The sequence below is a fragment of the Oncorhynchus mykiss genome, chromosome 11, assembly GCF_057628025.1.
Source record: "Oncorhynchus mykiss isolate SJ-2025 chromosome 11, ASM5762802v1, whole genome shotgun sequence".
Taxonomy (NCBI): domain Eukaryota; kingdom Metazoa; phylum Chordata; class Actinopteri; order Salmoniformes; family Salmonidae; genus Oncorhynchus; species Oncorhynchus mykiss.
The window spans coordinates 87,666,767-87,681,089 of record NC_143032.1 but is presented as its reverse complement, the minus strand read 5'-3'; the positions used below and the strand labels follow the sequence as shown (position 1 = coordinate 87,681,089).

The following is a 14,323-nucleotide window of genomic DNA, read 5'->3' as shown; positions in this document are numbered from 1 at the left end:
ACAGCTAGCTTGCACGCAGTACCGAAGCTATCCCTGAGGCCCACTTCCCGGCCTACTCAGCTGTTCACCCGAACCACACTCATACACGGCTAGAGCCCAATACTCCACCGGATCCTTGCTGTAAACTTGGCTACATAGCTGATGCCTGCTGGACACTGTGATCACTTGGCTATATAGCTGATGCCTGCTGGACTGTCCATTAATCACGGTACTCCATTCTGTTTGTTTATGTTTTTATCTGTCGGCCCCAGCCGCACTCAGGCTCTGTGTGTAGTTAATCCGACCCTCTCTGCCTAGTCAACGCCATTTTACCTGCTGTTGTTGTGCTAGCTGATCAGCTGTTGTTGTCTCACCTGCTGTTTTAGCTAGCTCTCCCAATCAACACCTGCGATTACTGTATGCCTTGCTGTATGTCTCTCTCAAATGTCAATATACCTTGTGTACTGTTGTTCAGGTTAGTTATCATTGTTTTAGTTTACAATGGAGCCCCTAGTTCCACTCGTCATACCTCTGATACCTCCTTTGTCCCACCTCCCACACATGCAGTGACCTCACCCATTACAACCAGCATGTCCAGAGATACAACCTCTCTTATCATCACCCAGTGCCTGGACTTACCTCCGCTGTCTGCGCATTATGCCCTGAATATATTCTACCATGCCCAGAAATCTGCTCCTTTTATTCTTTGTCCCCAACGCTTTAGGTGGCCAGTTTTGATAGCCTTTAGCCGCACCCTCATACTACTCCTCCTCTGTTCCGCGGGTGATGTGGAGGTAAACCCAGGCCCTGCATGTCCCCAGGCACACTCATTCGTTGACTTCTGTGATCGAAAAAACCTTGGTTTCATGCATGTCAACATCAGAAGACTCCTCCCTAAATTTGTTTTACGCACTGCTTTAGCACACTCTGCTAACCCTGATGTCCTTGCCGTGTCTGAATCCTGGCTTAGGAAGGCCACCAAAAATTCAGAGATTTCCATACCCAACTATAACATTTTCCGTCAAGATAGAACTGTCAAAGGGGGAGGAGTTGCAGTCTACTGCAGTGATAGCCTGCAAAGTAATGTCATACTTTCCAGGTCCATACCCAAACAGTTCCAACTTCTAATTTTAAAAATTACTCTCTCCAGAAATAAGTCTCTCACTGTTGCCGCCTGCTACCGACCCCCGTCAGCTCCCAGCTGTGCCCTGGACACCATTTGTGAATTGAGCGCCTCCCTCCAGACCTGACTGCCCTCGACCAGCTACTCGCCCAAGCCTCTCCAGTTTCTCCTTTACCCAAATCCAGATAGCAGATGTTCTGAAAGAGCTGCAAAACCTGGACCCGTACAAATCAGCTGGGCTTAACAATCTGGACCCTCTATTTCTGAAACTATCCGCCGCCATTGTCGCAACCCCTATTACCAGCCTGTTCAACCTCTCTTTCATATCGTCTGAGATCCCCAAGGATTGGAAAGCTGCCGCAGTCATCCCCCTCTTCAAAGGGGGAGACATCCTGGACCCAAACTGTTACAGACCTATATCCATCCTGCCCTGCCTATCTAAAGTCTTCGAAAGCCAAGTCAACAAACAGGTCACTGACCATCTCGAATCCCACCGTACCTTCTCCGCTGTGCAATCTGGTTTCCGAGCCGGTCACGGGTGCACCTCAGCCACGCTCAAGGTACTAAACGATATCATAACCACCATCGATAAAAGACTGTACTGTGCAGCCGTCTTCATCGACCTGGCCAAGGCTTTCGACTCTGTCAATCACCATATTCTTATCGGCAGACTCAGTAGCCTCGGTTTTTCTAATGACTGCCTTGCCTGGTTCACCAACTACTTTGCAGACAGAGTTCAGTGTGTCAAATCGGAGGGCAGGTTGTCCGGTCCTCTGGCAGTCTCTAAGGGGGTGCCACAGGGTTCAATTCTCGGGCTGAGTCTTTTCTCTGTATATATCAATGATGTTGCTCTTGCTGCGGGCGATTCCCTGATCCACCTCTACGCAGACGACACCATTCTGTATACTTCCGGCCCTTCCTTGGACACTGTGCTATCTAACCTCCAAACGAGCTTCAATGCCATACAACACTCCTTCCGTGGCCTCCAACTGCTCTTAAACGCTAGTAAAACCAAATGCATGCTTTTCAACCGTTCGCTGCCTGCACCCGCACGCCCGACTAGCATCACCACCCTGGATGGTTCCGACCTAGAATATGTGGACATCTATAAGTACCTAGGTGTCTGGCTAGACTGTAAACACTCCTTCCAGACTCATATCAAACATCTCCAATCTAAAATCAAATCTATAGTCAGCTTTCAATTCCGCAACAAAGCCTCCTTCACTCACGCCGCCAAACTTACCCTTGTAAAACTGACTATCCTACCGATCCTCGACTTCTGCGATGTCATCTACAAAATAGCTTCCAATACTCTACTCAGCAAACTGGATGCAGTTTATCACAGTGCCATCCGTTTTGTTACTAAAGCACCTTATACCACCCACCACTGCGACCTGTATGCTCTAGTCGGCTGGCCCTCGCTACATATTCGTCGCCAGACCCACTGGCTCCAGGTCATCTACAAGTCCATGCTAGGTAAAGCTCCGCCTTATCTCAGTTCACTGGTCACGATGGCAACACCCACCCGTAGCACGCACTCCAGCAGGTGTATCTCACTGATCATCCCTAAAGCCAACACCTCATTTGGCAGCCTTCCGTTCCAGTTCTCTGCTGCCTGTGACTGGAACGAATTGCAAAAATCGCTGAAGTTGGAGACTTTTATCTCCCTCACCAACTTCAAACATCTGCTATCTGAGCAGCTAACCGATCGCTGCAGCTGTACATAGTATATCTGTAAATAGCCCACCCAATTTACCTACCTCATCCCCATACTGTTTATATGTATTTAGTTTTCTGGTCCCAATGTCCACCCCTCTTCCACCTGGTCTCAGCGGGATTCAACTCGCGCTCCCGAGGGAGTACGATGGGACGGCTGCCGGATGCCAATGGTTTTTACTCCAGCTGGAGCTCTACCCGGCGACCGTCCACCCGGTTCCTTCGGGGCGTGAGAGCGTGTCCGCCTTCGTCTCCAGGCAGTGTTTGACCACCCACCTGAGGGTCAAGCGGCGGGTGAACGTCTGTTCCAGACAAGGAGAGCGCAGGCTTTCGCCTTGGAATTCCGGACCCTGGCTGCCAGCGCTGGATGGAACGACAGGGCCCTGATCGATCACTACAGGGGCAGTCTGCGCGAGGATGTCCGTCGGGAATTGGCCTGCAGAGACACCACCCTCAAATTGGACCAGCTGGTGGACCTGTCCATCCGGCTGGACAACCTGCTGACTGCCCTCGGATCTCCGGATCGGGACCTGTTAGTTCCATCCTGGTTGGCCTGCCATGACCCAACTATTTTGTGGCAACAGAGGGCTCTCGAGGGGTGGTCACGAAAGTGCTCAGGGAGGTGTGTGGGGGTTTCCACCGGTGCGACTACAGTGGAAAGTCCAGACCAGGTCTCCTCTGTGCGCATCCCCTCAGAATATGCCGATTTGGCTCTCGCCTTCTGTAAGAAGAGGGCGACTAAATTACCACCTCATCGACGGGGGGATTGCGCGACGGGGGGATTGTGCGATAAATCTTCTGGTAGACGCAGTACATCCCAGGAGTCACGTTTATCCTTTGTCACAGGAGGAGACGGTGGCTATGGAAACATGTCTCCGAATCCCTGGGGCAGGGATACATTCGGCCCTCCACTTCACCTGCCTCCTCTAGTTTATTTTTGTGTAGAAGAAGGATGGGGTTCTGCGCCCGTGTATCGACTATGGAGGGATCAATCAGATCACTGTGAGGTACAGCTACCCGCTGTCTCTCATTGCCAGTGTGATTTAGTCAATGCATGGGGTGCGCTTCTTCACAAAATTGGATCTCAGGAGCGCTTACAACCTGGTGCGTATCCGGGAGAGGGACGAGTGGAAAATGGCATTTAGTACCAACTCAGGGCACTATGAGTACCTCGTCATGCCGTACGGTTTGATGAATTCTCCATCAGTCTTCAAGGCCATTGTTGATGAGATTTTCCCGGGACCTGGGTGTAGTGGTGTTTATCGATGACATTCTGATATACTCCGCTACACTCTCCGTGTCATGTGTCACTGGTGCGCAGGGTGCTTGGTCGACTGTTGGAGCATGACCTGTACGTCAAGGCTGAGAAATGTCTGTTCTTCCAACAGTCCGTCTCCTTCCTAGGGTAGCGCATTTCCACTTCAGGGGTGGAGATGGACAGTGACCGCATTTCAGCCGTGCGTAATTGGCCGACTCCCACCACGATAAAGGAAGTGCAGCGGTTTCTGGGGTTTGCCAACTACTACAGGAGGTTTATCCGGGGTTTTGGTCAGGTAGCATTAACTCACTACTGAAGGGGGGACCGGTGCAGCTGCAGTGGTCAACTGAGGCAGCCAGGGCTTTTGGTCACCTGAAGGCTCTGTTTACCTCGGCTCCCGTGCTGGCTCATCCGGATCCCTCTTTGGCGTTCATAGTGGAGGTGGACGCGTCCGAGGCTGGGATAGGTGCCGTGCTCTCTCAGTGCTCGGGCACGCCACCAAAGCTCCGTCCCTGTGCTTTCTTTTCGAACAAACTCAGCACGGCGGAGGGAAACTATGATGTGGGGGACCGGGAGCTGTTGGCTGTTGTCAAGGTTCTGAAGGCGTGGAGACATTGGCTTGAGAGGGCTAAACACCCTTTTCTCTTCTGGACTGACCACCGCAATCTGGAGTACATCCGGGCGGCGAGGAGACTGAACCCTCGCCTGGCAAGGTGGGCCATGTTTTTCACTCGTTTTGTGTTTACCCTTTCCTACGGGCCAGTCTCCCAGAATGCTAAGGCAGACGCACTGTCCCGAATATATGACACAGAGGAGCGGTCCATGGATCACACTCCCATACTTCCGGCCTCTTGCCTGGTGGCACCGGTGTTGTGGGAGCTGAATCCTGACATCGAGCGGTCATTACACACAGAGCCCACTCCCCCCAAGTGTCGAGCTGGGCACCTGTAGGTTCTGTCTGCTGTCTGTGACCGTTTGATCTATTGGGCCCATCCGTCACCCTCCTCTGGTCATCCTGGCATCGGTCAGACGGTGCGTTGCCTTAGTGGGAAGCACTGGTGGCCCACCTTGGCCAAGGGCGGAGGGTTTATGTTTCCTCCTGCTCGGTGTGCGCCCAGTGCAAGGCTCCCAGGCACCTGCCCAGAGGGAAATTACAACCCCTACCCGTTCCACAACGGCCGTGGGTCGCACCAGTCGGTGGACTTCCTGACGTATCTTCCTCCCTCACAGGGCAACACTACGATCCTGGTCGTTGTGGATCGGTTTTCTAAGTCTCCCTACGACCCTAAAGACTGCGGAGGCCCTGTTCACTCACGTCTTCTGGCACTACGGGGTGCCTGAGGACATAGTTTCTGATCCGGGTACCCAGGTCACGTCCAGGGTCTGGAGACCATTCATGGAACGTATGGGGGTCTCGGTCAGCCTCACCTCAAGTTTTCACCCCGAGAGTAACGGGTAGGTGAGAGTGAACCAGGATGTGGGTATGTTTCTGTGGTCATATTGCCAGGACCGGCCGGGGGAGTGGGCGGCGTTCATCCCCTGGCCAGAGATGGCCCAAAACTCACTCCCCCACTCCTCCACTAAACTCTCTCCTTTCCAGTGCGTACTGGGGTATCAGACGGTTCTAGCACCGTGGCATCAGAACCAGATCGAAGCCCCTGCGGTTGGCGAATGGTTCAAGTGCTCGGAGGAGGCAAAAAGCGAGCGCCGACCCCCACCGCAGCGAGGCCCCGGTGTTCACACCGGGGGACCGGGTCTGGCGAAACCTGCCCCTCCGCCTGCCCTGCCGGAAGCTGGGCCCGCGGTTTGTTCAACGTCCAGAGGAGACTGAATGAGGTGAGTTGTAGATTACAGCTTCCCTCAGATTATCGCATTAATCCCTCGTTCCATGTGTCTCTCCTCAGGCCGGTGGTGGCTGGTCCACTCCAGGAAGCTGAGGTGCGGGAGGTTTCTCCTCCCCCTCTGGACATCGAGGGGTCCCCGGCGTATACTGTGCGAGCCATCCTGGACTCGAGGCGTCGGGCAAGGGGCCTTCAGTACCTTGTGGAGTGGGAGGGGTACGGTCCGGAGGAGAGATGCTGGGTACCGGTGGAGGACATCCTGGACCCTTTGTTCCACCGTCTCCATCCGGATCGCCCTGCGCCTCGTCCTCTGGGTCGTCCCCAAGGTCGGTGTTGCTGGAGCTGCGCGTCAAGGGTTCTGTCTTTGTCTTTTCACACCTGGCTTCACTCAACCAATTTACTTGTTTATTATTTAACCCTCTGTTCCCCATGTTGTGTTCGTGAATGATTGTTTATTGTATTTCGGTCCGTGTTTTGTGGGCTATCATTGTTGCCTTGTATATTTGTAATTTTTGAGTACTTTAATTACTCATATCTGCTCATATCTGCTGTCCTGCGCCTGACTCCCTACACCAGCTAGACACAGGACCGCTACATTATGAAAGACAAGAATTGTACTTTTGAATTCCGTAAAGTCAGTGTGTTAGTGATGAAATTGGTGTGAAATGTCAGAATAATAGTAGAGAGAGTGATTAATTTGGACTTTTATTTCTTTCATCCCATTCCTATTAGTTCGGAAATGTACATACACTCAATTAGTATTTGGTAGCATTGCCTTTAAATTGTTTAACTTGGGTCAAACTTGTCGGGTAGCCTTCCACAAGCTTCCCACAATAATTTGGGTGAATTTTGGCACATTCCTCCTGACTACGGTTGCAAACCGGACTAATTTTACTGTGGATATAGATAATTTTGTACCTGTTTCCTCCAGCATCTTCGCAAGGTCCTTTGCTGTTGGTCTGGGATTGATTTGCACTTTTCGCATTAAAGTACATTCATCTCTAGGAGACAGAACGCATCTCCTTCCTGAGCGGTATGACAGCTGTGTGGTCCCATGGTGTTTATACTTGCGTACTATTGTTTGTACAGATGAATGTGGTACCTTTAGGCATTTGGAAATTGCTCCCAAGGATGAACCAGACTTGTGGAGGTCTACAATTTTTTTTCTGAGGTCTTGGCTGATTTCTTTTGATTTTCCCATTATGCAAAGCAAAGAGGCACTGAGTTTGAAGGTAGGCCTTGAAATACATCTACAGGTACACCTCCAATTGACTCAAATTATGACAATTAGCCTATCAGAAGCTTCTAAAGCCATGACATACTTTTCTGGAATTTTCCAAGCTGTTTAAAGGCACAGTCAACTTAGTGGATGTACACTTCTGTAAACAACATTTTGAAAAACTACCTGTGTCATGCACAAAGTAGATGTCCTAACCAACTTGCCAAAACTATAGCTTGTTTCACAAGAAATTTGTGGAGTGGATGAAAAATGAGATTTCATGACTTCAACCTAAGTGTATGTAAACTTTCGACTTCAACTGTACATTTCCATGCAGGGCCGACAGATAAGTTCCTTAAAAAAGTGGAATTTTCAATGTAGGACATAAAAGACTGTAAAAACACCAGCAAATCATCTCAAAGAGATTTTAATTTAAGAAATCTGTTCCGAAGTGTATTCCCGCCCATAGTACAGAGACACGTGATTGTATACAAATGTAAGCAAGGTTTGAAATAATTATGTTTTAGTCTAACATATCTGTTTGGGATTCTCAATTTGCAAATGATTTGTCATTATGTTCCAGCCCCCGACCATTCGCTCCAGTACAAATCGTCCCACAGCTGAATTTAGTTGATGATCCCTACTCTTGTGGGTTATTCTACATTAAACTACATTATAGTATACCATTCATTTAGTATAGCAACCAATTTGCACCCATGTATATTATCATTTTGGAAATAACGAGGACACAATATTTTGCTATTATCACCTATGTTTATTAATAATCTTGACATGCATCAGATCTTAACAAGGACATATTATTCACATGCATACTGTCTGGAAAGAGATGAACGTTCACAAACACGTGATCTATGTGATCTATCCCATTATTTTAAATTCATTATTTTTGGTCATATCCATGTGATAATGTTACGATCTAGTATTCAGCTACATTACCTGCAGAGAGATAATGTTACGACCTAACATTCAGCTACATTACCTGTAGAGAGATCATGTTACGACCTAACATTCAGCTACATTACCTGCAGAGAGATAATGTTACGACCTAACATTCAGCTACATTACCTGTAGAGAGATAATGTTACGACCTAACATTCAGCTACATTACCTGCAGAGAGATGTTACGACCTAACATTCAGCTACATTACCTGCAGAGAGATAATGTTACGACCTAACATTCAGCTACATTACCTGTAGGGGGGCCGATGGCTGGGTAACAAAGTTCAGTTCAAGACAACAACCTGTCTTGATACCCACTCTTGCATTATTCACATTAAAGATTCGTTCACAATACATTTTTGGTGCTTAAGTAACCAGTGCGGCATGGTTCATTGTTTCAGGTATAGAGATATAACCCACAGGTTCATTGTTTCATTGGTTCAGGTATAGAGATACAACCCACAGGTTCATTGTTTCATTGGTTCAGGTATAGAGGTATAACCCACTGGTTCATTGTTTCATTGGTTCAGGTATAGAGATATAACCCACAGGTTCATTGGTTCAGGTATAGAGATATAACCCACAGGTTCATTGTTTCATTGGTTCAGGTATAGAGATATAACCCACAGGTTCATTGTTTCATTGGTGCAGGTATAGAGATATAACCCATAGGTTTGGGTGGTTCAGGAGGTTCAGGTGGAGGAGTTGAGAATTCGTGAGTCGGAGGAGTCGGAGCGGTCCTCGTACTCCTCCTCATGGGTGTAGAGGGTCTGTTTGGCCCCGGGGGTGGGGGGGATGGGGGCAGGGTGGCAGCCCTCCTCCAGCTGGGAGAGACGGTGCTCTTCCTGGGGGCGGGAGGAGGAGAGGAGCGGAGAGGAGGAGGAGGAAGAGGAGAGGAGCGGAGAGCGTTGGAAGACGCCAGTGGAGGAGAAAGGAGAGACGTACTGAGCTGACCTGAGTTGGTACTGCTGCTGCAGTGTCATGGTGTTCCACAGCGTCACGTCGTTGCAGAAGGGTCCGACCTGGCCGCCACGTGTCAGAGAGTTCCTCAGCATCAAGGGGTAGCGGGGGGGATGGGGGAAAGACCCGGGGTGTAGGGCCAGGGGGCCGGACGACGAGTCAGACGAGAAGCGCAGAGACTCAGGCACCCTGAAAGCAGAGCCCACAGACCACTTAGCGGCGGAGGCCAGAGGGTGGTAGGACCCCAGGGGGTGATCGAGGAGGTGGCCATTGGAGGGAAGGACCAGGGTGTCGGGGTGGGGGTGACCCCCCCTGGCCTCCTGGGCCTGGCTGGACAGAAGCACCTCAATGGCCCCCACCAGGTCCCCTCCACACCCCTGCAGGATCAGCTCCAGCACCGGGGGCTTGTGGGATGGGAAGATCTTCTTCAGCACCTCCAGGGGTGGCCGGTTGGCTCGCAGGTTGAAAGGAAGGGAGACAGACCCAGACAGGCCCTCAATCACCAGGCTGTGGTCCACTGGCAGCCCCCCTGCCCCAACACCGGGGTAACCCTTAGTGGGGCTGTCTACCTTGGGCTCTGGAGAGGTGCTGCAGGTCTTGGGGAAGGCTAGGGGGAGAGGGAGGCTGGGAAGGGGATGGGGGAAGCTGTAGCGACACTCTTCGGCCTGGTTTGGGGTGCCCGGGGGCTCAGGGGTGAAGCAGGAAGGCTTGGAGCCCTCGGGGGAGCTGCTAGGGTCCTGGTCCTTCTCACTGCCGCTACCACCACCATTCTCCCCACCGGAGTGGTCCCCCGACGTATCCTCACTCAGGTCTACAGAGAACACAGAAACACATCCTCATTCAAGACTACAGAGAACACAGAAACACATCCTCAGTCAGGACTACAGAGACAGAAACACATCTTCAGTCAGGACTACAGAGAACACAGAAACACATCCTCAGTCAGGACCACAGAGAGCACAGAAACACATCCTCAGTCAGGACTACAGAGAACACAGAAACACATCCTCAGTCAGGACTACAGAGAACAGGAACACATCCTCAGTCAGGACTACAGAGACAGAAACACATCCTCAGTCAGGACTACAGAGAACACAGAAACACATCCTCAGTCAGGAATACAGAGACAGAAACACATCCTCAATCAGGACTACAGAGAACACAGAAACACATCCTCAGTCAGGATTACAAAGACAGAAACACATCCTCAGTCAGGACTACAGAGAATACAGAAACACATCCTCAGTCAGGACTACAGAGACAGAAACACATCCTCAGTCAGGACTACAGAGAACACAGAAACACATCCTCAGTCAGAACTACAGAGAACACAGAAACACATCCTCATTAAAATGACTACAGAGACAGAAACACATCCTCAGTCAGGACTACAGAGAACACAGAAACACATCCTCAGTCAGGACTACAGAGACATAAACACATCCTCAGTCATGACTACAGAGAACACATCCTCAATCAGGACTACAGAGACAGAAACACATCCTGTCAGGACTACAGAGACAGAAACACATCCTCAGTCATGACTACATTGACAGAAACACATCCTCAGTCAGGACTACAGAGACAGAAACGCATTCTCAGTCATGACTAAATTGACAGAAACACATCCTCAGTCAGGACTACAGAGACAGAAACACATTCTCAGTCATGACTACTGTTACGCACGCCTCTATGAAGAGGGAACGCAACACCCTGCTACAACTAAACTCTCTGTGATGCGAAAGAGGTATGGACTGTAGGTGCGAGTAAGGATGACAACAGGCAGAATGTGGTACCATTTACAAGGACTTTATTCCTTTACACGGTAATATGGGGAAAAGGGGCTGGACGGAACCAAAGCAAAGAAAGTAAATCTCAAAGCCCCTCCCTCTCCTATCTTACCTGCCTACCCACTACTTACCTATTTTAGCACCACCTGGTGCCCTAACCAAAATACAGGGAGTGGTCCGCCCAGGTCTTACCTAGTGTGCCTAGACAATGAATATACTACGGGTATATGTATGCCCGCGGGCCTCTTGCCTAAGCACTCCCAAGGTGCCTTCCCCTTCCCCCCCTGGGAACAAATGAAACAGAATATTACACAATTTTACAAACAAACTAAGAAACAAAGTACATCAACTAAGCTCTACCTGAGCAACAAACTCAGAACATATCAACTCTCAGCAATGAACTCCCAGCAAAATCAACCTCCAGCAAAAATCTCTATCACAAACAATCGCTCAGCAATGACCTCAGCAAAATCTCTCTAGCAAAATCTCTCTCAGCAATCCCTACCTCCAAAATCTCTCTAGCAAAATCTCTCAGCAATCCCTACCTCCAAAATCTCTCAGCTGAACAGAACACTGGCTTTTATATAGCTTCAGAATGAATGTAACTGGAGACAGCTGTGTCTTGACGAGGGGGCGGGGTCAGCTCTCCAATTAGCCCTGGAGTCGACCAATCAGCTGCTTGAGGTTTTCAGGAAGCCATTTCCTGAAATAAACACATGCAAGTACACAAACTACAACACATAAACTGGGGAACGTAACACGCCCACCACAAAAATTGCAAACCTAGTTTTGCAATAACAAAAGCCATCGCTTCCCCAGTTAGTAAACCCGTGATAGAGCGTCAGCAACCACATTCGCCGAGCCCTTCACATAAGCGATCTGTACATTATATCCTTGTACAATCAGAGCCCACCGCATAAGGCGACGGTTCTGGTTGTACATTTGCTTCAAGAACACCAATGGATTATGGTCCGTGAAGACCATAACAGGCAAGGCACTGGAGCCCACATATACCTCAAAGAACTGTAAGGCAAGCAATAAAGCCAGCGTCTCTTGTTCAATTGTAGAGTATCTTGCCTGACACGAGTTGAACTTACGGGAGAAGAAACTGACGGGCCGATCCACACCGTCTTCATCTTCCTGTAAGAGAACCGCACCCACCCCCACTATACTAGCATCTACCTCCAACTTAAAAGGTTTGTCAAAGTTGGGGGCGGCAAGCACTGGGGCACTACAAAGTAGCGCTTTAGCGGACTCAAAAGCGTAGTTACAGTCCTTGGACCACTTGAATGGTACCTTGGGACTAAGCAGAGATGAAAGGGGAGCTACTACCGTTGAGAAATTCTTACAGAAGGTACGATAGTACCCTACCATCCCCAGGAATCTGCGCAACTGGCGGCGAGTAGTGGGAGCAGGAAAAGCAACAATTGCTTCCACTTTGCCAGTTACTGGGCGCACTTGACCTCGTCCCACTTGTTTACCTAAGTAAGTCACTGTAGCCTTCCCAAACTCACACTTGGCCAGATTGAGGGTTAAAGAAGCATTCTCCAACCGCTGAAACACACTTTTCAAAGTGGAGAGATGATCAGACCAAGTAGACGAATGAATCACCACATCGTCAAGGTAAGCAGTACAATTTGGCACATCTGCAAACACAATGTTAACTAGCCGCTGAAAAGTAGCAGGTGCATTACACATGCCAAAGGGCATCACAGTGTATTGTACGAAGTTATCTGGCGTAACAAAAGCCGATATGTCAGAAGCTCAAGAGGTCAGAGGCACCTGCCAATAACCTTTTAACAAATCTAACTTACTAACGTAAGCAGCAGAGCCAATTCTATCAATACAGTCATCTAAGCGAGGTAGAGGAAAAGAATCAGACTTTGTAACTGCATTTACGCGACGATAGTCCATACATAAGCGGGATGTACCGTCAGGCTTAGGAACAAGAATACATGGGGAACTCCAGGAGCTGTTACTGGGTTTTGCCATGTCATTCTGTAATAAATAAGCTACCTCACTTTTCATTACCTCCCTTTTCTTAGCATTAACCCGGTACGGATGCTGACGTATAGGAACAGCGTTCCCCACATCCACATCATGTTCCAAGATGGATGTGCGACTTGGAATGTCCTGAAACACACTGAGAAAACTGTTTATCAATAGGATAAGATCCTTAGTTTGATCATTATCCAAATGTTCCATTTGAGAGGGTAACTTCTTCAGCATCTCTGAATTACATAGGCGTTCACCTTGCTGTAACGTATGGCGTAACTCCAACCCGTCCTCCTTATCCTCATCTAGGTCCCAGCCAGGCTTCAGCACCACCGCAGCCACACTGGAGACGGCGGGCTGGACCGGCTTACTTGAGGAGCTGTCGGGAGAATCGCGCCCATAATACGTTTTCAGCATGTTAACATGACACACACGGGAAGAACGCCTTCGATCTGGTGTCTTTATCACATAATTGGTGTCATTGATTTTCTTTTCCACCAGATATGGTCCAGAAAAACGTGCTGACAGATGAGCCAGGGATTGGCAACAAAACTAAAACTTGATCCCCTGGTGCAAATGAACGGCCAACAGCCTTTTTGTCATAATGCAACTTCATGCGTTTTTGAGACGAGGAGAGAGACTTTTGGGCTAACGCACATGCGGTGTGCAGTCTCTCCCGCATCTTACTGACATATTCCAACACATTTTTAGGGGCGCTACTGGGTGTAGGAGATAAGATATGCTCCTTCAAAACTTTAAGCGGACCCCGTGGGGTGTGTCCAAACACAAGGTCAGCAGGGCTGAACCCTAAGGACTCTTGTATCGTTTCCCTTATAGCAAATAGGACAAAGGGCACCCCCTCATCCCAATCAGTACTGGTATCCATACAATACTTGCGTAGCATTGCCTTCAGTGTCTGATGCCAGCGTTCTAGAGCCCCTTGGCTCTCTGGATGATACGGACTAGAGACCTGATGGGAAATACACAATGTCTTTAACACATTTGAAAACAGTTTAGACATTAAGTTGGATCCCTGATCAGTTTGGATTACTTTAGGGAGTCCAAACGTAGAGAAGAACTTCACTAGTGCCTTCACCACAGTCTTAGCCGTTATAGTACGGAGAGGAATAGCCTCTGGGTATCGAGTAGCACTGCACATTATTGTTAGTAGGAACTGGTTACCTGACCTGGTTTTCGGCAATGGACCTACACAATCAATTATCACTCTTTCAAACGGTTCCCCCACCACAGGAATCGGGCAGAGTGGCGCTCGTGGAACTGTTTGATTCACTTTCCCAGTGAGTTGACATATGTGACATGTTTTACAAAATTGGACCACGTCAGACTTCCAACCTGGCCAGAAGAAATGACGAAGGACCCGGTTATAAGTCTTTGTGATCCCCAAGTGTCCAGACCAACCCTTGTTCATGGGCGAGTGACAGCACCTGCTGTCGGAACGGTGTAGGAACAACCACTTGACAC

At 49.3% G+C, this 14,323-nt stretch overlaps 1 protein-coding gene across 1 annotated transcript; it reads right to left on the bottom strand.

Moving 5' to 3' along the window:
- Positions 1-7,890: 7,890 nt before the first annotated feature.
- LOC149979906 (doublesex- and mab-3-related transcription factor 3-like) lies at positions 7,891-14,000 on the bottom strand. Its single transcript, XM_090189084.1, has 5 exons — positions 13,893-14,000; positions 13,735-13,811; positions 13,128-13,220; positions 11,944-12,149; positions 7,891-9,891 (listed from the first exon to the last, which is right to left on the bottom strand). The coding sequence occupies exons 1-5, from the start codon at positions 13,998-14,000 to the stop codon at positions 8,789-8,791; spliced, it is 1,587 nt and encodes a 528-aa protein (XP_090045210.1). The 3' UTR covers positions 7,891-8,788.
- Positions 14,001-14,323: the final 323 nt, after the last annotated feature.